The sequence below is a fragment of the Aulonocara stuartgranti genome (genome assembly GCF_965226115.1).
Source record: "Aulonocara stuartgranti genome assembly, chromosome: 3".
Lineage (NCBI taxonomy): Eukaryota > Metazoa > Chordata > Actinopteri > Cichliformes > Cichlidae > Aulonocara > Aulonocara stuartgranti.
In genome coordinates, this window is record NC_138941.1 from 52,498,756 (window position 1) to 52,522,544 (window position 23,789).

Here is a 23,789-nt window from a genome sequence, read left to right on the forward strand (position 1 = left end):
TTTATCCATCAGTTTATTCAACTTATGTTCATGCCATGTTCACTTTATATTAAAGTAGACATCTTCCTTTTCCCTCGCACATTTTCCAAAAAAAACTGCATCCATATCCACAGGGGGAGTTTCCTGTTACACAGAGCAGGAGGAGAATGGGAGGAGTGATGAGGAGGAGGAGGGAAAAGAGGGTGGAGAGGAGAGCAGGAATGTCCGAGCTGAGGCATTGTGTTCAGTTATCGCACAACCACAAAAAGCGAGAGAGTGAGAGAAAGGAGGGAGGAGGGAGGGAAGACTGACTGCTGGGAAGTTGAAGCTTTCTCAAAAGGAGGTGTGACTCAGGCGTCGACGGGTGAACAGAAGCTCTTCCATGTGTGGATAGAAACTGCTCAACTGATTTATTACAGCAGGATTTTACTTAAAAACAGACTGGAAACCTTAACTTATTAAAAGTCTGATTGACAAAGTGGAAGCCTGACCTGTACATGTACAGATCAACTGACTGGATCTCAGACTGGTGTGAAGCTTGGATGCCTTGTTTACCGATTTAAAGCCAAAGCAGCTGATCTCAAATCTGGTTGGATTTGATCATTGTTAACAAAAAAGAAGACTTACTGAAAGGACTAATGAACCTATGTGACATTCGATTGGTTAAATGTACTTGACTGTTGGAAATTCATGGTGATCAACTGAATGGTTGCCTGCTTTGACACATTACTGGCATCCTGATCAACTGAGGTCCATCTGATTGGTTAATTGATAATTAAAGAAGCGCTGCTGGAGCCATATTTGTTGGCATCGGGATGAGCGGAGCAGGGGACGTGGTGTGTGAAGGGTGGCTGAGAAAGTCACCCCCAGAGAAAAAACTGAGGCGCTATGTGAGTATTTTATTTGAATTTGAAACACTTGAAAAAATTAAACATACAAAAAACTGTGCATATGTTCTGTATATATATATGACTCATCTTTGTGATGTCCAGTGTGGATATATGAAGTATCCTAAAGCTGTACAAAGATTTTTAATCAGGAGTACAACTGCAGAAGTATTACCAACTGTTCATGGAGGTTTGTCTCTGTAGCATTTAATTAAGTTTAAAGATTTGTCTCAGTTTCATCAGTGTTTACACAGTGAGTCATTTCCTACAGTTACACACTCTTGATTATAAAACAATAAAAAACATCCATCCTAACACAGCTGTCAACTAGACAGGAAGCAACACTGTAATGCTACTTGACTTTGTAGTACCACATTATAAAATACAGAGAATATTATTTGTAATTCTACAAAACTGTCTATGGTTTACACCATCCTTCACATTAAGACAGCTGAGATAGGCTCCATCACCACCATGACCGTGAACTGGATTTGCAGTTAAGAAAATAAACGAATGGATGAATTTTTATTTCTAAAAAATGAGAATTCAGACATTATTTATTTGACCCCATTCAGAATACAGCTAATACACAAGCTAAATCTAGAGAAAAAGAAAAACAGCTTGATTGTATGCTATATTTTTAGCACAGCTACAATATTTTTACTACAGTTAGCATATTAGCGTGCAAGCTAGCTGTTTGTTTATTTCAGTAAATATGCAGACTTTTAATTACAGCTAGCACAGCAGTCAATATCCTTAAAGTGAAATCTGTAGCTGTTTTGTATTTGTATTATATTGTAAGACAATTTATTTTTGAGTCCTTTCTCTATAAATTTATGTAAAATGCATACATTGTTACATGAATAAACCCAACAATGTTCATCATTAATCCCATTATCTTTGAAAAAACAAAAACAAAGATGTGACACAGATAATTACCAGCCACTGGTATTAATAAAGTTTATTTAAAACGGATAAAACTCAGTCAACAAGGCTGATCCTTAGCTGATATATTAGCCCTACAAACTGACTGTTATACAACTTGTCATTGGAAACATAACTAACTTAAAGATGAGCTACAAAATTGCTGCAATGTAACTTGTAATCTGATAAACATGCAAAATGAACGAAGTGTACAGTTCTAGCTGCTGTCAAAAGAAACAACTGTTTCTAATTACATGTAAGCCACAAAAATGTTATTTAGCATTTTTCAAATCCCAAACCTGACAACGTGGCACTGTGCCTGTAATGAATACCAGAGACTTGGACCAGTTTTGTTTTTTCCTGTATTCTCCTTCACTATGTAGAATAAGTGGAAGGATGGATTCATGAATTCATGCAAGTTGGTGTGTCCAGTTGCACCACAGGCTGCTTTATTCCAGTAAAGAAGCAGCTTAGGCAGTTAGGATCACATGCATGCACCACATATTTGGCATGCCTTACCAGTGAGTTGAGCTAATCTCATCTCTCCGTTCCATATTTTCCCTTGATGTTTTATTCTTTCCATTTCTAAAAAAATGTTTGGTGTGCCTTTCTCTGTGTTTCTCTTTCATTCTCGTGCTCTCTCTTCCTCTCCTATTATCACATGTTTTCCTTTCCTCCTGCCCCCCCCTCTGTCTTTGTGTGTGTGCAGCGGAAAGTGAAGGATAATAAAATAGGTCAGAAGAAAAAGTGATAGGAAGTGAAGCTGCCTTCAATACCAGAATATGCTCAGGGAAAGCTGAACAATTTCCAGATTTGAACCAGTAACTTTTTACGTGAGAACACGGGCCCTCTGAAGAAATAGCTGAAGCAGAGCATCACTAAAAGGCCGGGGAAAAGCACAGAGAAACTGTGCCAGCACTAATTAGGCAGACTTCAATATTCTTCTTAGCTGACGTCGATAGACCCATCGCAGCAGGGAACATTTTTTAGGAGGGAACAATCAGATTTCAAAGAAAGTCGAGTGCTGGAGTTGCACTTTCTTACTGCTTGTTTAAAATGAAGGAGACCGTGCAAATCCATTGGAATCAAAGAAGAAGAGCTGGAGGAAAAGGGAAAAGAAGACAAGAGACGAAGACGCAGAGAGGCGAGACGGCAAGAAAAAGAAAGTTGCTCCAAACAGACAGACCATTGTTGAGTCTGTGTATATATTCAGTCATGATGGTATATACAATGAAATGTGTGCAAAGAAGCGCTGCATGGCCAGCTGTGCCTCTAATATCAACACACTCACACTTAAGCACACAAACACACACAGTCCCCTATAATGGAAGAAGCAGACAGTTTGTGTGTGTGTGTTCATGTATAGTGGGTAAAGTTCATGGAGTATACTTCGTCACACACTCCCTGCTCTGTTGAAAGCTGTGTGTGCGTTATGTAATAAACCAATTACACTCAGCTATGCCTGGTTGGACGATGAGGGCCTTCCTGAAGATTTAGAAGATTTGAAAACACACGAACACACACACACACACACGTACACAGACACACACACAGCTACACACACACACACACACACACACACAAACGAACACACACTCTGGAAGCAAACCAGGGATAATGATGACGTAAATTTTGAAACCTTGAGTACAATAACACATGTTTTACACATACACACACACACAGAAAGTCAAACACAGTTGAAGAAAGAGTTGGGTCTGCAGAGGCCCTCTCTTGGATATGTATCACAGTGTGGATACCTCCAAAAGTCCTGCTCTCCATCAGAGCAATGGTGCTCTACAGACAAGTTCAACACCTTGCCTTGAAAAGGTTTGAATGAAGAGCTCTGATTTCATGCGTCCCAGCACCACAGATGCTCAAACACCACTCAGCAGCACCCACAGAGTTGAACGTTACTTAGCCACAGCCTGTAAAGTATGTAGCATTTATGGCACTCGGTAGGATAATGGGATACAATGATCTATCTAAATTGCTGGTGTGAATGGCTCTTATATTTGACATTTATTCCACTCCATTATACGGTTGCATCCGATTAATGCACAGCTGGATGCTACAAGGTCAGTCAGCCATGGTGCACCTGAAATGTTACATTTCACCTCGAGAGCCCTAGAGTTATTCATGATTTCAGTTTTCCAAGTTGAAAAACTCTTAACCTATGACTTAAATGAAATACAGCAAAGCCACATAAAAAAGCTAATTCTGTTTCACTCTAATTTGGGTCCTATACCTAACATTTGTTCAGTGTATGAAACTTTAGGATTTAAATGGGCAAAGGAGGAAATGTTTTATTTGGAAGCAGATCTGAATCACTGTGTTTACAGCTGTGAGATGGGGCGTTGACCTTAGCTGAGGACATGCTCTCTGGGGCAATTCTAATTTCTTTCTTTTCTCCTTGTTGGTTCTGCTAGTAATATTGAGATCTGGGAATGACATGGGCAGTGATGGGAATAACGGCCTTACAAGTAACGGCGTTACGGAGTCACTTTTTTCAGTAACGAGTAATCTAACTAATTACTATTTCTATCGTTACAACGCCGTTGCCGTTACTAACACGAAAATGCGGTATGGTCTCGTTACTATTTGTCAACAAACAGACGGTTGAAGCTGTGTTCAGCTTACCGCATCTTATATCAGTTGCATGGAAGTAGCTGAAAGTAATCTGGACGCTACAGCTTTAAGCAGCTGCACATGCTCCCGCGGACGGCAATCACTTTCAGGTTGACGATTTCTTTTTGGCATAAGAAGTGTAGCTAGTGGACAAAACAACCGCATGAGTTCTATAGCAACATGACATTTGGTTGTTTAGGAAGAGGGGGAAGTTTTAGGAGTGACGGTGAGAGAGCGAGAGAGAGAGAGAGAGAGAGAGAGAGAGAGAGAGAGAGAGAGAGAGAGAGAGAGAGAGAAAGACGGCAGAAAAAGAGAGAGAGCGAGTCTTGAGATGTTGAGAGATTTGTGATGTTTAGTGTGTTTGCAGTGTGTAGTTAATGTGTTGTCTTGTGTAGTTAATGTGTTGTCTTGTGTAGTTAGTGTGTTGTCTTGTGTAGTTAGTGTGTTGTCTTGTGTAGTTAGTGTGTAGTGCTGTGGATAGTTTTGTTTGTGTGTCAGAACAATGAGGCGACTGCTGTCTCCAGGTAGAAACAGGAGTGATACACCTGCTGCTGTGGACAGAGATTATTGTTTTGGAGTGGCACAAATAATTTGTGTGGCATCTTATTGAATGAAGAACAGCCTGTTGTTCTGTAGTTTGAAATGGTTATTTAGAAAATCAAGGTAAAAGGTAAATGACTGCAAATAACTTTGTTGTTTGCAAAACTTGTGCATATGATTTTAAAATTGACAATTTATATTTGCATTTAAAGTTATGAAATATGATTCATTAAACATGTTTGTGGTTGTTACACTAAAAAATATAACTTTTTCTGCTCCGATTTTATGTTTTTTGTCTGATTTTAGATCAGTTGTGTTAATACAGTATGTCAAAATGAAAACTTAACTGTAAATTCAGACATGTGAGGTTGTGCTGAAAAGGATGATACCAAACAAGGCAAAGTAAATAGTTTTTAAGGGTGAAATGTGGAGAGAAAATCAAAAGTAGTTAAAAATGGCCAATTGTACCCTGGACCCCAGAGGGCTAAACATTTTTTTTAAAGTAACGTAACAGTTACTTTTCAAGTAATTAATTACTTTTAGAATCTTGTAACTTAGTTACTAACTCAGTTACTCTTTTTAAGAATTAATTACTTTTTCAAAGTAACTTGCCCAACACTGGACATGGGTGACAAGCACCACTAAAAAACGAAGCCAGTGACTGAAGAAAAGGACCACACTGAAATACAGTTAAGGCATATTTATCTGGATTAGAAAGCAAACGTAAACAGGAAAATTACCACCAATTATCTCTTGTAATGTTTTCCTTTGCAATCTAAGCTTAACTTCTTCCCAGCGTGACACTTCAAAGACCATCTGAGGAAATTCTGAACAACTAATAGAATGAAGTTGCTATTGGTCAAAGTCATCGATCCATCCTGGTACCTACTGTTTCACTTCCATAGCACAAAATAATCTTATTTCATCGTATCTTGAAATGAACTGTTTACCCCCCAAACATCAAATTCAAATACTTTCAGAAACAATTTGTCAAATATGCCAGTCAAAAAAAACTTGAAGCTGACTAACATTGCATCATAGAAAGGGACAGTGCGTGGAAGCGGGGCCACCAGTGTTTACATCCTGTTACACGAATCATAAGCCAGGACCTCTATTAGTGGGTTGTAGATGTACACTTCCTTCTGTACAGTCATACAGTTAAAAGGTGCAGTTCAGGAGAAAGAAAACAGTTCCTTCATGAAACTGTTCTCTAGAAGTTTTTTAAAATATATTTTTGAGGAACTGGGTCTGATTTGTGGTAAGAAGTGCTGCTGCTGATGTTTTACATGTAATTTAGTTCTATTATATTTAAAAGAAAGCAGACATCTCCAAAATTTGGCAAATGACACCAAGCTAGATAGATTTTAAAAAAGGACACCAATGTATTTCCATTTAAAACCTCTAAAATCTATGAAGGAAACTGAGGAGCCTAGCATCTTAGCATATTCATTTACAGCCATGTTCAAAATATTATTCATCTAAATTTTGTTTACGTTGAAATAAAGCATTTTAGAATAATTTAGTCAGGTTTTTTTTTTTTAGTTTTTCATAAATGAAACTGTCTGCAAGTGACTGCAAACAAACAGAAAGTGTTTTAAAGTCACATGTTTGCAGTTATGAGAGCTCAGCACTAAAAGGAATGAGAAGATTAGGGATTACAGATGAGAAGATGAGGAACTGAACAGCAGGAATATTGTTATTCAGGTCTGGTGTTAATTTTGGCTTGGAGACAGGATGGAGGAAGTGTTATTTTAGATCCATTGTGCCCTTTTCCTGCTGAGGTCAAAGGTCAAAGAAAGAAACCAAATGAAAGGAGAGGAGGAAAGAAGCTGTTAAAGGAAAAGAGGTTATCTTTATTACTTTAGGTGGATATAAGGCCGCTGCATGGGAGCTGTAGGTGATAGAGAGGAAATGCACAGTGCACAGTGGACATAGGCAACAAACACAGATCAAAGGTAATGCTATAAATGTTTCAGAATAAATGTTGTCCATAGAGGTTACACTTGGGATCTTAAATATAGGAGCAAAAGTATAAACTGGAACAAAGAATATCAGTAATTGTTTGTTAGTGTGTCTATTCTGACCACTGTCTTGGTGATGATAGCAAAGTAGAAGTACAGTTCCAAATAAATAAAATATGTGAGGAAATGTATAATTGGTTGCCATTGTGCTTAAAATTTGATCTTTTTCATCAGATCAGCAACTAAGAGGACGATGAATGGACTGTCCAAATTGTGAAATCAGCAAATGTGGAAAGTAATCTATGTGAGTGAAGAACAGATGTTTCAGAATGCTCTAAATGTTGGTCTTAGACATGTTACTTTCCTACCGTTGGCCTTAGTATAGTAGCCTTAGCATAGTAGCATGCATACCTAATATGGTCATGTTAGCCACACAGCTGGGACTGTGAGCAAAAAGCCCCACCCACCGCCATTCAAGCTTTTTTTTCTTCTTCTGATCAGCAGCCAATCTGAAGAAAGTTGGCTTAAAGAGGAAGGGATAAATAAGAATTGTTTTGAGCTTGGAACCATGCAAACCTACTCTAGAGTACAAGAATAAAAAATAATAACTTAGAAATGAGCACGATAGATTTCCTTTTATTAAGAAGAAAAAAATCTCATATTTGTAAAACCTTACAAAGACATGGAGACAGTCTTATCTCTTGTACTGTGGAACAGAGGAAAGCAAAATGAATGATGCCCTAGACCTGTCACTGCATGGCAGGCATGATGTGGGGTAAATCAAAGTTCAGCTGACCCAATGGATGCAAGAAAAAAGAGGGTGTTTGTAGGCATACAAGTACAAGGATATACTAGCGCAATAAGTAGAAATGCATGTTGACAAACAACCTGCTCACTTTTCCAACCTTCAAAAAAGAACCATTACTACAGGACATCAAATTGTCAGTGAGTCAAGGCAATAATACCAAAGGAAAACTTTTATTCATTTCTGTGATGTCAAGTGAAAAAATCCAAAGCAAAATTAAAAAAGAAAACAGTATTTCACAAACTGGAATAAGAATAGTATTTTTGATACTTTGGTATCTGATTATTGAGAGTCACATCTTTAAAATAAAACAAAACACCAAACACACTTTTTGGCCACTGAAAAAAAATCATGAATATGAAGACAATAATGAAGTGAGTTTTTTCTTCTAATTAAAGTTTTAAATCAAAGTTTTAAATAAAAAAGTCTAAAGAAATGCAATAACTTGGTAGGCAAAATAAGTTATGAACTTGTATAACAAAACCATAGACTGTACATCAAAAATAAATGGGTTTTCTAACAAGACTTCAAAAGTGCTCAGGACCACCTGACAAAATTGAAGGCCAATGATCATAATTTACAAGCCTAAAATCGTTTTTTTTATTTTTTCAGAATCACATGAAACTAATGATCAAGTGTTTATTAAGGGTCGTAAATCACTGTATTTTATTATAATTATATTATTAAATATATTAATTCTTTTAAATTAAAAACATAAATAAACCCAATGAGTCAGTACATAAAATCAAGTCCAAACTGAACACCAATTTAGTTTGACAAACAAACGCTTTCGTACAATGTTGAACTTGTTGAAGTTTGCATGTCAGGTTGTAAAAGAAGTACTTATTGCATAATAACAACATTAAAATTTGATTACCTTTTTATCCCTTTAAAACTAGTGTGTTTCTTAATCTGGTTGCTCCATCATGACTTATTCTAGTAATAGCCTGTGTTACCAGGCACTTAAAAAGGATTTTGCAGGCCATGCTGGTGAGTGATCCAGTCCGCTGCAGCTTGTTCCTGTTACTTTAATTAGAAAGAATCAAAAAGTATTTTCATACTAGTTCTGCCATGTTGCTGCTTTTATCTCCCCAGCACCCAGCAGATCATCAAACAGCTCGAGGGAGACAGTCAATAAACACATGCTCATACTGCCATCTCCCACCGGCATTTCCTGTTCAGCTATTTCCTTTTCCTGTCTGGGTTTGAAGAAAAAAAGGTTGAAATGTGTTTTGCCATTCATTACTGTGCGCTTTGATCAAACAAGCACACAAACACATAAACTCCCGCTGAGGCTCAGGCCCGAGGAGTCCATTTTATTTTGTTGAGAAATAGTTCATGATGATCAGAAAGAATGGATTTAGCTTGTCAGGCCAACACAAAAACATACACACACACATACTGTATTCAGCCTTTTAAACAGAAGCATAAAACTTGTTCCTGTGTTTTAAATGGCATTTGTTCAACCTTCGTAAGAAAAATCTCAGGTTTCTTTAAACTGAAAACCTGAGCCCTGAATGTGAAACTGTGCATTCACGTGTCCCTGTACTGTTATGAAATTTAAATCCTTATTTATGCTCTGCTTCACACCTTTAAAAAAATATCATGACTTCTCTTTCACACTCTGCCTACACACTAATGGCACAAACGCACTGGTTGTGAGTCATGTCTGAAGTATGAGATGCCTTCCTGTGGATCATTTGTTGGAGATAGACCCTACCTGTAATGCCCAACACCTGATGCCAAACGACCGGAGACAAGTGTCAAACATTTAGCAGTTCAGTGGACGTAGGCGTGTGTGTGATGTTTAGTTAGCATTCAAATTCACTGAAGTGTAAAACTTAGGACATGGAGGAAGACAACAGTATTGCGTTTAATGAGTTTGTGTAACGGAAGAAGGACAGAAAAAAAAAAACTTCATATAATCAATAACTCACTCAGGAAGAAGACTGAAGTTCAAAGTCCAAAGTAAAAGTCTCAAAAAGATCTCAGCAGTTGGCACACAGGGGTTGAGTGCTTGCATCTTGTCCTGAGATTATTTTTACACATAAAAACCTTTTTTAGTAATAAATCTTTTACTCTGTCTAGGCCTGGAAGAGGCGCTGGTTTGTGCTGCGAAGCGGTCGACTGAGCGGAGAGCCGGACGTTCTGCAATACTACAAGAACCCGCATTCCCGTCGGCCAATCAGGAACATCAATCTGAATCTGTGCGAACAGGTGAGATGACAGATATATTACTATCTCACCTAATGTTGGATTTATGTCTTTAAACATTTTTTTTTTTGTAAATATGATCTTATTTGCAAAATAAAGAGAGAGTGTGGCAACACAGATTTTGGTAATAAAATCAGTTCCTGAATTTTCTTTATGAGAAAAGAGAAAGTTTCTCTTATTTCAACTTTGACTGATCTTCTTTTCAAGTTTCTTTCTTTGAGCAGTGCAAGACTTGTAGCACAGAACTACTAATTATTAGATTACACCGAATCACACACTGTGAAAGTCACAACACTAACATTGGTTTGGTAATAATACTAAAAAGATTGTGTTGGCATGGCCACACATGTCTTGTGTGCAGCATAAAATGTGATTTATTTAAGGTGGTTTCTGCTGAATGATCTTCCTTTGACACATCGGAACATTGCAGTAAAGTCGAACTTTGATAGTCTGTCCACAGGGAACGAATTCTTGGCGCACAACCTGGGGATTGTCAGAAAATAGATCATTGTTGTGTTCCTGACCTGGTGCAATCAATTCAGGTCTGGACATTGGGGACACTTTGATTAAAAATTGCTGTTGGGCCAGTGATCATTAGCATAATGGTTGAATTACTTTGACACGGACTGTGATATTTTGTTTTTGGGAAAGTTTGAAATTACAAATCCGCATGCCTGAGTGTCTTCTAAGATGCAATCCAAACATAGCATGTGTGTTGGGACTCGACGGCCCATAGGGGAAGGTTGACCAAATTTAAATTAGGTATGATTTTTCACTTTTTGAGAGACACAGGGAACTTTATGATCACATCTCATAATTTATTTTTTTTCTTTCAAATTCTTTTTCTTTGTTAAATGCCAATTGAATGTATGTATATCATGTACATAGATACTCAACTATGTAAACACTTACACTTAATAAATCCTAAGGGTTGCTTGACTGTTTGACAGTAACAAGTCTGCTCCATTTCTGCCTCTCCGTCAGGTGGATGCTGGCCTTTCTTTCACAAAAAAGGAGCTAGAGAGCAGCTTTGTTTTTGACCTCAGGACAGAAGAGAGGATCTGGTACTTGGTGGCTGAGTCTGAAGAGGACATGAACCGCTGGGTGACATCCATCTGCCTGCTCTGTGGCTTCAACCCTACTGATGATGGTATGCTAAATATCCAATTATTAGACAAGTGAAAAATGCTCCGTGTACCTTTCTTGTTTTGCATTTGAAGTGGATGTTTGCCTGCGTGGGCTGTGGTTGAGTCAGTGTGAAAAGTAGGAGGAGGAGAGAACATGCATAAAGAAAAGTAGACAAGTATGCCTTCACGATTGTGGCTGCCATTGACTCAGACCTGTACAGCAATACATTTAAACAATATAAATATTATGATATTGTTATAGCAGCTTGCCCTTGTACATTTGAACTTTGTGTTCACACGTGAAATGGATCCTTTGAGTTAAACAGTCTTATTTGTGTTTATAATAGATGGATGTTTTATCAGAGGTTTCATATTCTGAATAAATTTGATATAACAAATATAAATTTGATTTTTTGATATAAATTTGATATGATACAATGCAACAAATCAGTTATTTTTTTTCCATATGTTGACTGTAAAATCAATGGTTTCTTTGTAATTAACATAGATCTCTTTAGGATTAAAGTTATAGAAAAAAACATGTAAAAGAGCTTCTGTAAATTCACACATGAAGTAAGTCACCGCTTTACTAAACATCTATTGTAATGCAATATAGTTTTTGCATCATCAATACTGCACCACACTCCAGTTTATTAAGGTTTTCCAATGTTTTGCTCAGATAATCAACAAATGTATGTTAATATATAACATATAAATGATAAATATATTGGTAGCATTTCAATAAAATGCACTTCAGCACAACAGGAAGAATAACAAACTGCTGGTAAAATATGCATTAAAAGTATTGAAGTGGCGTGCCTAATAAACTGACATGACAAATACTGGCTGAGCTTTGGGACCTTTGAACAGATTGTCTATACGGTTTTTAATTCCTGAATTAGCTGATTTATTTTCTTTCATTGTACAGTTCCAGAAAGACCTCTTGTCTCCTCCTCCACCTCTGCAACATCTATGACCCCAGTCAGTCACACCACCACCATCTCTACGATGACAGGGTTAGTCCCACCACCATATGACCCGGTGAGTGTGCGGCACATGGAGCCTGACCGGAATTCAGAGGAGGATTACCTGTGGTTATCACAATGCCAGAGTCACATCAGGTAAATAAATGAACACAAAGATACAATAAGACAAAAAAAGCCTAGTCATTAATGTCTTAAAGCTCATTTTCCCAGCTTAGTCTTAGACCAAACATGTTTTCTAGGAGGTTCAGGCTTAATCCATGCCTGGTAAACTCTACATCTCAATTAAGATAGATTAAGTTACAATAGGTTACGGCCAGATTTTTTTTTCACCTAAGTCTAAATGATTTCCAACTACTTAGTAAAGGTTATCTGGTGAATTTGTCTGTAAACAATTTAATCCTCTTTTAAGGATAGTTTTAAAATATCATAGAAAGATATTTTTCTGAAGATTTAACTTTAATTAAATAAGCAAACATGTCATAGATGGAATATCTCCAACATGTAGTGGATGGAAAAATCGAGATACAGAACACTTGAAACAAACCTGATGGATATTGTATATATAGTATATTGTATGTATACAATTACAATATTGTTAGGGTTTTCTAACTAGACATCGCGAATGTATGAGGGGACATGATTGTGCAATTGGGGGCCATTGCTCATGAAATGACTTGTCAATAACTGAGTAAAAAAATCCCAGCTTCATCATCCTTTTCTACTTCAGTGCATTAGGACCATAATCTACAAGTTAATCTTCCATTCAGTATCACTTGAAACTCACGATCGAGACACTAAACTCATCAGGAAACTACTGAAGGTCATAGATTAAGGGATCTTATGGCCATTTTCCCATAGATTTCTATGCACCCAGAAGTCTTTTTGCATTAATTAAGTTATTTAACTTTGAAGGTATACTTAGAATTCCTAATGTGTTAATAAATCCTGTTGTTAGCAATATCATTTAAGGTAACAGAGCAGCGAATTAACTTTAGACGTCTTCTGAAGCCTTTAGAGTTTCGCTAAAATTTTAACCTCATAGAAAGATTTGCAGTTTCTGTAAAAACTGAGTTAAAATGCCAAAATGAGTCCAGAATCTATACTTAAACTCTAACAAAACTAATAAAAACACAATGATAGAAAACAGAATTATAAAAGACAGCCTGTCAGATCTGCAAGCTTTGTTTAATATATCTAGTTAGTTTTTGTTTTAGTCATATTATTGCTCAAAACAAAATCCTAAAAATGCAAAAAAAACTTTTCCACTCTGACTCCAGTTCCACTCCAGTTCAGACTAAAGAGAACCAGCTGAAGATAAATCAGCGAAACTACCAGAGTTACAGGTTCAGACGTGTTGACTCTAAGAAAGGGGATTTGAGATTTAACTTGGATCACACCCACGGAAAAGGTTGACTTCATGAAACTTCATGGGAGAGTTCCTCAGAACAGCACAATAAAACCTATTTTCCTCCTCAGTTGGAAAATGTTTGATCTTTCCAGACACGTTTAGTTGTTGAGGTTTGAACCCAAAGCCTTGAGTGGACTATGATGGGAAAAATCAACAATAATTTTAATGCAAAGAAAACCTTTCTATTTTATTCGTCTTTGTTTTTGACCAAAATAAACAGATAAACTATACAACTTAATAAGGAAAAAAAAAAAAAAGAAAAAACAAACTCTTTTTATTCAAGTCTTTTTGTTGATATCTCTCTCTTTCTTTTTGTAGGGCTCCTTTAGGGTCATCCACATCTCTTGAAACTGACTACAATGACAACCTTTACCCGCCTCCCTCTGCAACCTCCTCCTCTTCTTCTTCTTCTTCCTCTCCTTCCCTCCTCCCCAGCAGCCTTCCAAATCCATCCTACTCCTCTTCCTCCTCTTCTTCTGGCTTTAGAGTGGTCCCTTGGACAGTCACTGCAATGTCGAGCCCTCTCAGCCAGTCTTTAGATGCCAGCACAACCCCTGACTCCCAGAATCGAGCTGGCAGACCCCGCTGTCACCCCTCTCCGCATCCCAGAAAGCACTCCCTGGATTTTCACCTTCGTCCAGTAGCAATACCTCTCAGTGATAATGTGCACTCCAATGTGCATCCAAGCACACACTCATCCACCACTAGTGGTTACCAGATCCCACGTCCAGTATGCACTTCACAACCGCCGCCCCCTCGCCGCCCATCTTCTACCCCTAGTGTGGACTCCCTAACCCAAGCAGAGCTTCATGCCTCCACCCCTACTCCTCCTCCGCGCCCACCAAAACCTCCTGGCATTGCAGCCCAAGGAGAAAGCTCAAAGCTTGCCACACTCCCCCGAACTGCCTCAGAGCCAGAGAGGAGGGATGAGAGTGTGGATGGAGGAGGACATCTGCCAAGGAGCAACACCGTCACTACACCAGGATGCATGCATACAAGTAAGGAGACAATACTGTCCTGACATTGATAATTCAAACAAATAATCCTTCAGATTTCAATGCCAAAACCAAAATTTCATTCATTAGATTTTTTATTTTTCACACATTCAACAAATCAGATTTAGGGAGTTCTTTAAGGAGCCTTTGAGATGCCAGTTGATGCATTTTATTTCCTCTTGATTAACGTCAATACACACAACACCTGAATATGAATAAACATAATGTGCAAATAACAGACGAGAAGATGTTTCTGTCTGTCTGCAATCTGAGTCCCACTGAGCTGTCAGTTTGAGCTGGCATTGATTACACATGGGTACCTAATCTTTGTACAGAGCCAAAGACAGACAAAATGAACCTGGTAGTTTTCATGTGAACATTTCTTTTCTTCAGTCTTATATAGTGACCAGCAGAAGTCTTGATCTAGTTATCTCTTATCTGGTATCCACATGTTCGGGCTATAACAATAGCTCTAAAAATGTAGTTGTTGTCAAAACAAGTCGACCTTCTGGCCGGTGTGTTCCATGCTGCATTTGGATTCAACCAGGCTCGCTGTTTTTGACATTTTATAGTCCTTGTGCTAAGCCAATCTATAAGTTCTAGCTGTAGAACTAAAGATAAATCAGTGCCAGTGTAAGGCATTGATTTAGCTGCCAAAATGCTTTACCGTGTGTACCATGTTTAGTGGATATTAATCAGCTGTATGTAACTTAGGCTGCAATTTAAAGCAGGATAGGTTTTACACAGCAGGTTCATTAAGGTTTTATTGCTGCTGCAGGAAACTTGTGATGTAAAAGAGACTTTATGAATCTGGAGACTGACAGCGTTGGATGGTAATTCTCAGTTGGTTCTTCAGATCTTTTTGTTTTAATTGCCATTATGCAAACTTGTAATGATCCAGGTTTCATTATGTTTTATTGTAGCTGACTTTTAAAACTAAACAGTTTTAAAATTTGTTGCTCTAAACAAAGTTACTGTGATGTCACTTCTGGATTTGCTGGCTCTTACTTTGAAGGCTTTTGGTGTTTCGAAACCTGATATGAGGAGTGAGATGTAGATATGACTGAAACCCTACGAAAGATTGTGATCTCATGCTTTTTTTTCATCAGTTGAACATAAATTTAATGCTGTATTCAGAGAGATAGAGATAGACCTCCCTTAATTTAACAAACAAGTCAGGCTGTTTTACCACTAATTGCCCTGCTAGTTATTAAAAATAACGCAGCTTTAATGCACGTCACTGGATTCATTTTTCAAACCAGAAGACAATGTTCTTGTTCTTCATGAATTTTATTGAGATAGCATTTTTTTTCTACTCTTCTAAAACACCAACCACTAACATTTTTACCATTTTACATTTGTCATTAATTTAATCACCAAAGTGTCAGATTCAGAGTAATAATCCCACAAAAGGTGCAAACTAATGAAAACTGGTTCACATGAGAACACCTTCTGGTACCAGATGTGCCTACTTAGTAATATTCAGAGACAAGTTCATGCACATTAATGTTGTACTCAGTTCAATGCTAAATCTTTTTAGGAGGCTGCAATCACTGTTTGCTATCTGATTTTTAAACCTCGTACCTGAGGGAGATTATGCAGAGCTAAGAAGCTTTGTTGTGCAGAGCTAGCAGTTCTGAGGGATTATATTGTTACAGCTGAAACTGTTTGTGCATGATTGCTCCATAATTTGATTCATTAATCAAACGTGAACTTTGCCCAACAACAGCACAAGGAGATTTCTTTTCTTTTGTTTTTTTTAATCCACATTCTCTTTCCAGTTCTATGAAGTTTCCATCATAAAGAAACAGCTGCTTTCAAGTATATCTAAGATAGATTCATGCAAGCTCAGACTTGTTATTTCATGCATGTGGTTGTCCCACCTTTTTAGATTACCCGCCATGCGTATTCAGTTTCACATTTGGTCAAACCCACTGTACAAATGCTGTTTGTGTAAATGCGTGTCAGCAGAAGTCTACGATCTGCAAAGGTATACAAGTAGTTGGCAGTTTACTGGAAGAGCTTTGCCATTGGAAAGAAAATCACTTTCACTTTCACATCTGTAGACAAAAAACAAAAAAAACAACAAAAAAAAAAACAGCAAGAAACAAATAAATAGAAAGCCAAAACAAGTTTGTCTGTTATCATTGAACAGAGGATTGAGCTACTCATGGATTTTGTCTCAATACTTTCTGTTTCAGGTAGCGACTCTTTTTACATCCCTCGGTCTTTGTCTGACAGAGCAAGCATGTTTGATTTCAGTGAGAGCTTTAACAGCTATTTTGTAAGTTGAAACCTCCAAAATAAAATAAATGTTAACTTTGAACGACTATTCTATCTTTTATCTCTTTCTGTTTTATCATGGATTTATAATTTTACAATGAAAAACAACCTGCATTCTTGATCCATTCTTTCTCAGTTTAACAAAGGCATGGTCCCTCTGGGTAGTGTCTGTTCTGAAGATGATGATGTGGATGAAAATTATGTTCCCATGAGCGCTGCCACCTCTGAGCCACCGGTTGCACCCAGGTCTGTAAGAATTACGACACGTAAAATAAAGATTTCTTTCTTAAAATCAGCCTCTCAAATTGTCATCTGCATGATGAAGCTGTTTTAGGTCCTCTCTCTTTAAGATCCCACTTCGTGAAATTCCACTTTCTTCTAATAGGCTGCCCCTTACTTTGTAGTACTCAAGTGGATGAATTGGCCAAATCTGGCACATTTACATAGTTCATGAGCCCTTAGTAGACTATCAATCAAAGACGCACAGACACACAAACAACTTAATGTGAAAAAAAATACAGGTATGACAATATTTCAAAAACATATTTGTATTGTGTTGAAGAGCTATCAAATGAAGATGAACACAGTTCAAGGTGCAAGGAGTTGATGTAACCTTTATTTAACAAAGCAAGTCATAAAGACTGCTTTGTTAAATAGCAGTCTTTATTAACAAATAAAAGCCTCCCAAGCAAACACACACTGAAAAAAAACACACACCTGCTGATAAAACACTAACCCCTGGTGGTGGCTTGATGTCAATCAAAATTTTCAGAGAGTTGTTACAAAAGGCACCTTTAATCTTTGGACTAAAACACAAGCTAACATCACCTCACATGTAAGGAACTACTTATAACTATTAGTAACTACTTCCCTCACATGTGCTGTACCAATGTACTAGTAATGTGACGTGACAATAAATTTGATTGATTTGATAAACCTAATGACAGCCAATGCTGTGATGAAAAGAACATCTGGGACATTTGAAATTGGAATTTACAATTCAGTAACGTTAATTTCTGATTAATTTTATTCTTCTTCCAGAGTGCCTCCACCCTCAGACCCCTCTGCCCAGCTCCAAGAAGGCAACTACGTCCCTATGACCCCTCTGACATCTTCATTTCCTACACACCCCACCACTGTCATGACCGACATGGCATCTCTCGGGAGGCAGGTGCCTCCCCCTGCGCACATGGGTTTCCGTAACTCCGCCCTGACTCCCCTTGCTCCTCTCACTCCGCCGCTCAGGAGAAATACCATGAACACTTCTGCTGGAGGCGAACAAGAAGCCGTGCCCCCTCCGATCCACCGCAACCTGAAACCACAACGGAGAGGTTAGCGGAAACTTAGTGGGAAATTAAGTTTTGTGTTAAATTTAGTATCATTCTACTGTGAGAGCTGGAAGCTGTAACAGAGCCTTGATGTAAAAAAAAGAAAAAAAAGAAAAAAAAAGAAAAACTCCTTACCTTGAATTAAATAATGTTCCCTTTAAAATATTTTGTATTTTCAAGCATTTTGGTGATTTGTAAAATTCACCTAAATAACCACAAGCATATTTCTAAGGAAATGAACTAGAGTTTAAAAACCAGATTCTGTCTGTTCATAGTAAGCATTAATGTAGCATTAGCTGAGTTGCTGTTGCAGCACTCTTTGGTAAATGCCATCTGTTTTGCGGTGTTGCGTGTCTCTGCAGGGGTTTGTGCCAATCAGCCGGTGGACAGAAATGAGAGCCAAACTCCTGAGGAGCTGACAAATAAAACAAGAGGTACAAACTACAACACACATTTACATCAACACTTAGTTTTCTCTTGATATTTAAGACAATATTAAAATGATATGGCTGAATAATAATGAAAACAAATAGAAAAATCAAAATTTTGCCAAATATTTAAAATTCTAGATATAAAATATTTGCTAAGCATCAAAAAGTAAACATTTTGCATGATCAGCGAACAGTCCAGCAGAGGTGGAAGACGTAAAAGAAGCTTTAAAAAATGATTCAAAGTGTACAGGTGTAATCACACCAGCAGAAGCTGATGCATCTACTGAAGCAAGTAAATGCAATAAAATATCTGAACCTTAGAAGCCATGAAAAACACTGGTGAAAGGGGCTTTCCATCAGAGCTTCTTGTAATTACTTCCCACTTCATGATTCCTCTTTTTGCTTTTACTCAGCTTGTCTTGTTCTGTAAAATCACATTTTGTTGTTTGTGCTGACAACTGATTTTTTTTTCTTTTAAATTGTGGTTTGAAGACAATACACCCACTTATAAAATGAAACAGTTTTCAAACTTTGACCCTAAGCTTTCTGTTCCTGAAACACTTGGCTGTTTCTCCTCTGTGGTGACTCTTTCTCCCCCCACCCCCTCAATATCTGTCATTTCATTTTGTTTTAATTATTCACCTGCTCCCACTTTGCTCAACAAGCCTGCACTACAAGAGCACGACAGCCACACACACAGCGACACGAACCAGCTGCTGCTTATAGAAACGTTCACATTAAATTTTAAAGTCTTCACAGTCAAGAAACTGTTTCTGGACACGCAAGGAAAAATCCCCCACCTGATTTTACTTCCTATAAAAACTTTATTCTGTTTTTAATTACAATAATAAACATTAAAAGCCAACATTAAAAGTATTACAAGGATGCTTTGGCACCGTTTACAGTTTTTAGTTGTTTTCAAAGAGTGGTTTGTCCAGATAAAAGCAAAATTTCTGTCAAATTTGTCATATATGTGACTGCTGGCTGGGTCACACATTAGATGGTAATCTGTCTTTGTTTTTTTTCCTCAGCCTGCAGGTCTGCGTCAGCCTGCTTTCAGTTGGTCAATACAGCAATAAAACAATGAAGTACACGTTTTCACTCAAATCACCCAAATTCAACAGCTGAACTGAAAAAAAAGGGGGTTTGAAATGACTCAGCAACTGAGGAAGACAATGAATATATTTAAAAAATCAGACCTCAGGTCTTACTTTTTTATGTTAAACTGTGAAATTTTTCAAACTCGAGGCTTAAAATAAACAATGCAATGCTCTTTTTTTTTTACTGCTGTCTAAACAGCTCTAATCACAGATATAAAGGAAGGACAAGTGGAAATACAGTTTTCTTGTTCTCATATCCTGAAAACAAGCAGCCCCTATTTGAGCTAAGCCTTACATTATTTCAAACTGTAATAAGTAAAGCCGCCCTTTTCTCCCCATCTTTTGTCACCCAGTAAAACCAGCTCCTCTGGACATCTCTTCAGTGCAGCAGGACTGGCAGGAAGTCCCCCCTCCAGTGCGCTCGCCTGTAACACGGACCTTCACCCGTGGGTATGTTTGTTTGCGTGACATGATCACGTTTACTGCAAGGTCAACAGAAAACTACAGAACACAAATTTACTGCCTGGAACGCTTTCAGAGTAAGAGAGAGGAAGGATGTGTTAATAGCTGAGCAGCAATCTACTGCCACCCTGTGGTGCTTAAGGGTTACTACAAGGACTTTTAGATCATCTTACAACAGCAAGATGTTGTAATTTAAGTTAATAAAAGAAGAATGGAGTAGAATCAGTAAATATAAATACTAATTAACAGTAAGTAGTTACTCTGTAGTAAAAACTACAAAGTAAAAGTTTTCTTTACTCAGCCATCAATAGAATAAATATTGATTGATTTGTCTGACCAACAATCTATAAGTCAGCAAAATTGAGATGAAGTTTTGCTTTAAAAGCAAAAACTACCTAATCTTAAATCATCATGTAAGATTCATTTTATATTTATGTGTTTGTGTGACAGACCCTCCAGTCGTCGGACGGTCACGCCGAGCTCTGCTCACAGCTCTTCACCGTCCTCTGATTCCGATGACCCAGATGACAACTATGTTGCAATGATGACCTCTAGCCTCAGTTTCAGTGCCGGCGAGCAGGTAAAACACACACATCTCCCCTGTTTTGTTCCATTTTTTCACAATGTTCCAACTATTCTTGCTTTCTTTTTCCCCATTTATTCTTCTTCATCTTTTATTCTTATTATATTGAAAACATTTGGCTCATGTTTTGTTATTTGGGGCATTGTTTCCCTTCTTTCTTTGAAATATATTCTAATACCTGATTGTGAGTACCTTCCATCTCTCTATCATGTCTTAACATTTTTTTCTTTCTTCTAGATTTCATAACTCCTTTACTAAACTCTCTACGTTACGGTTTACAGTCTCTGAGACTTATGATGCACCGAGCTTCAGAGGGCGGAGTCAACAGCCCTGTGTTACGACGAGCCAGAGATGACAAGCAGGTGGAGTACCTGGACCTTGACCTCCACACTGGACAATCAACACCAAGCAGACAGGTAAACCATCTCTCGCTGTTTCACTCTGTCATTCCACATGAGTCATAACATTCAATTAAATGTGCTTTTATTTCTTTTACTGTTATACTATATAGCATATGCATTATTTAATTAATAATTTGTCATCAGATATAAATAATACATTTTGACTGTGATCATTTTGTCTGACCACCAGAGGGCACCAATGGATTACTTTCGTTTTTCCGAGTAAATAATCTAAAAAAAACCCCAAAAACCCCAAACTCCCAAAAATCATATAAATCTTTCTCATTGTGTTTCTGTGCAACCAGAAACGCTGCACTGGAGAAGGTTTAACCGGGGGCAGTGAGCACGCTGGAGACGGCGAGGATCAAGCACGAGGCCAGCGTACACGTGTGGACTATGCAGTGGTGGACCCCAAAAGGACCAAGGCCCTGAGGAGCACGCGAGAAGCACGGCATGCCGGGAGGATGTCTACGGAGAAGAATAAATTATGAAAAACGCACAAACACACACACAAAGTTCAAAACGTGCTTCTTATCCAGGAAAAGAATAAATATAACTGCAATCCATTGGTGGACAAAGTGACTGATGGACTGTTATAATCTTAGAATCATTACGTTAATATCAAGTATCTACTTAGGAAAGTATTCACATCCTCAGACTGTTTGGCAGATCTGTTAAAATGAGCTTGGGGCATGCAGGAACCATCTACAGCCCAGTATATCAGCTGATATACATCCCACTGGTAAATATCGTATAGGGCTCATATTTAAGTTTCAGCACAGCTAGAAGCCACTTCACTTAAATACACAACAGATTACTCTGGATTTTTTTTTTTTTTTTAACAAAGGTATGTTGATGATGTGAATGCCTTGATTGGCAGGTCTTGCAGTTAGTCATAAAAAGCTGTTGTCATTAAAACATGAATATCAGATAGTTTAACTAAGTTATTATATAAAATGTACAGTAGTTTATAGTAACAGTTCCTTTTTTTATTTCCTCTCCACACTACAAAACCACACCACACTACCATATTTTATTATTTAGTTATTTTATATAAAATGAAAAATTTTCCTTGGTTATTAAAACCTTCAAATACCCAGAAATCAAAGTCACATTTGCAGAAATAAAGGACATGACCCTGTTCTCTAAGATGACTTTCAGTGGCAGCGTAGAAACCCTTAGAAAAGGCAAATATTCTTTGAATTTTAGAGTTTAAATCACCAGCAGGCATTTGAAGATAAAAAAAATCTAAAAATAGAAATGTATGTTAAGCAACACAATGTCATATTAATATGCGCGAATGATCTGTCAAAGGATGGTGATGATTCGACACAAAACTGCCCCTTTCAAAACCACAGGTCGACTTGTCAGAGTTTTTGGAAAGCCCGTTTTTACTGAATGGAAAACACCACACTTTGAATAGAAGGCAGGGCAATGAGGAAATGCAGTCTTACTCAGATCCTACATAAGCAAAAAAGAATATAACAGCTGCTTCTCTAGAGCACTGGAACTTCTTCATCTACTTCTATTCAAAACAGGTGACAACATCACTTATTTCTCCAGGGTAGTTTTTGCTGCACCGTAATATAAGTAAGATTTCAGTTTTGCTTTAAATCTACTGAGAAAAACTGTTTGACTTGTTTTGTGCTGTGATATTTTTTTAAGCCAAAAATCTCTGGTGACTTTAATTTTGTATGTCTATGTTAAGTTTCCCTAACGACATGCATTAGTTAGATTTGCTCCTCTGAGGGAGTGATAAACGTGGCGGGAAGTTTGTGTTTTCCTTGTGACTAACACACAGTTATTTTCCAGTGTATTCATCATCGCGATGTGAAGCCTTCTGTCAGATCCTGTCTGTCCAGATGATGGATATAATCTGTTAATGCTGATTTATGTGATCGTAGTAAGAATGGAATAAACACTATACATCACTAGCAGGGCCAGGGCCTGGTGTATTTTTCATTCATTTCCAAAGAACACAAAATTGTTCAAAAACTAAAACAGTGTTTTGACAATCAGGAGAAAATAACGACTCACTTTATCAAGTCCAAGTCTCAGTGAGATGCCATGTATTTGTATAATTCAAAGACAAGACACAGACAAAACCAGCGGGTGCACATTTTGCTGTAACCACTGCAGCTCCATATTCTGAAACTTCAAGATTAGCATACATGCTGCCATGATGGTGGCCTATTTTTGGAGTCAGAAGTAATCTTATTTGGATTGGAGGATGGATTAGCAAGCTACCAGCTAACATTAGCAATGCTGGGTTAGCATGCTGCACCCATAAACTCCATGAGTTCATCAGGCACAAATAACAGACTTAGCCCATAGTAGATCATACTACAGTTTTACTCAAAAAAGATGAAATTGTTTGTGACAGTTTTACAGTGGCTTAATTTTTGCTCACTTTCTAATCACCCAGAATACCCTCTTTTTCACTCCCACTGTCACACTGTCAGTCATTAGGCTTGATCTACAGATGTTTTAGCCTTGAAGGGGTGGATTGTAAAAAATCAAAAAGGAGATAAAATCCACATTCCCGGGGGTGAGCTACTAGACATTTTAGTTATGTTTGCTTAATATACTTCAGTTAAAAAAAAAGAAAGAAAAGACAATAAGTGTGTGACAAATACAGAGTTTAGTAAACATACAGTACAAATGGGAAACTTTGCATCTTATAAAGAATGACCTTTTTTTGGCCATGTTTCTTTCACTCTTAGTCTGGGCTCTTGTTGTCATTGACCAAC

At 37.6% G+C, this 23,789-nt stretch overlaps 1 protein-coding gene across 2 annotated transcripts; it reads left to right on the top strand.

The window, feature by feature from the left end:
* The first annotated feature begins 247 nt into the window (after positions 1–247).
* Positions 248–22,973, top strand: LOC309703823 (GRB2-associated-binding protein 1-like). Of its 2 annotated transcripts, XM_082528741.1 has the most exons (14): positions 248–869; positions 7,151–7,220; positions 9,810–9,938; positions 10,920–11,085; positions 11,991–12,183; positions 13,775–14,454; positions 16,653–16,735; positions 16,871–16,980; positions 17,776–18,065; positions 18,425–18,496; positions 19,947–20,043; positions 20,506–20,635; positions 20,920–21,054; positions 21,345–22,973. In XM_082528741.1, the coding sequence occupies exons 2-14, from the start codon at positions 7,203–7,205 to the stop codon at positions 21,528–21,530; spliced, it is 2,289 nt and encodes a 762-aa protein (XP_082384867.1). In that variant the 5' UTR covers positions 248–869; positions 7,151–7,202; the 3' UTR covers positions 21,531–22,973. The 2 variants fall into 2 exon arrangements, with proteins under 2 accessions (XP_082384867.1, XP_082384866.1); XM_082528740.1 differs by lacking the exon at positions 7,151–7,220.
* Positions 22,974–23,789: the final 816 nt, after the last annotated feature.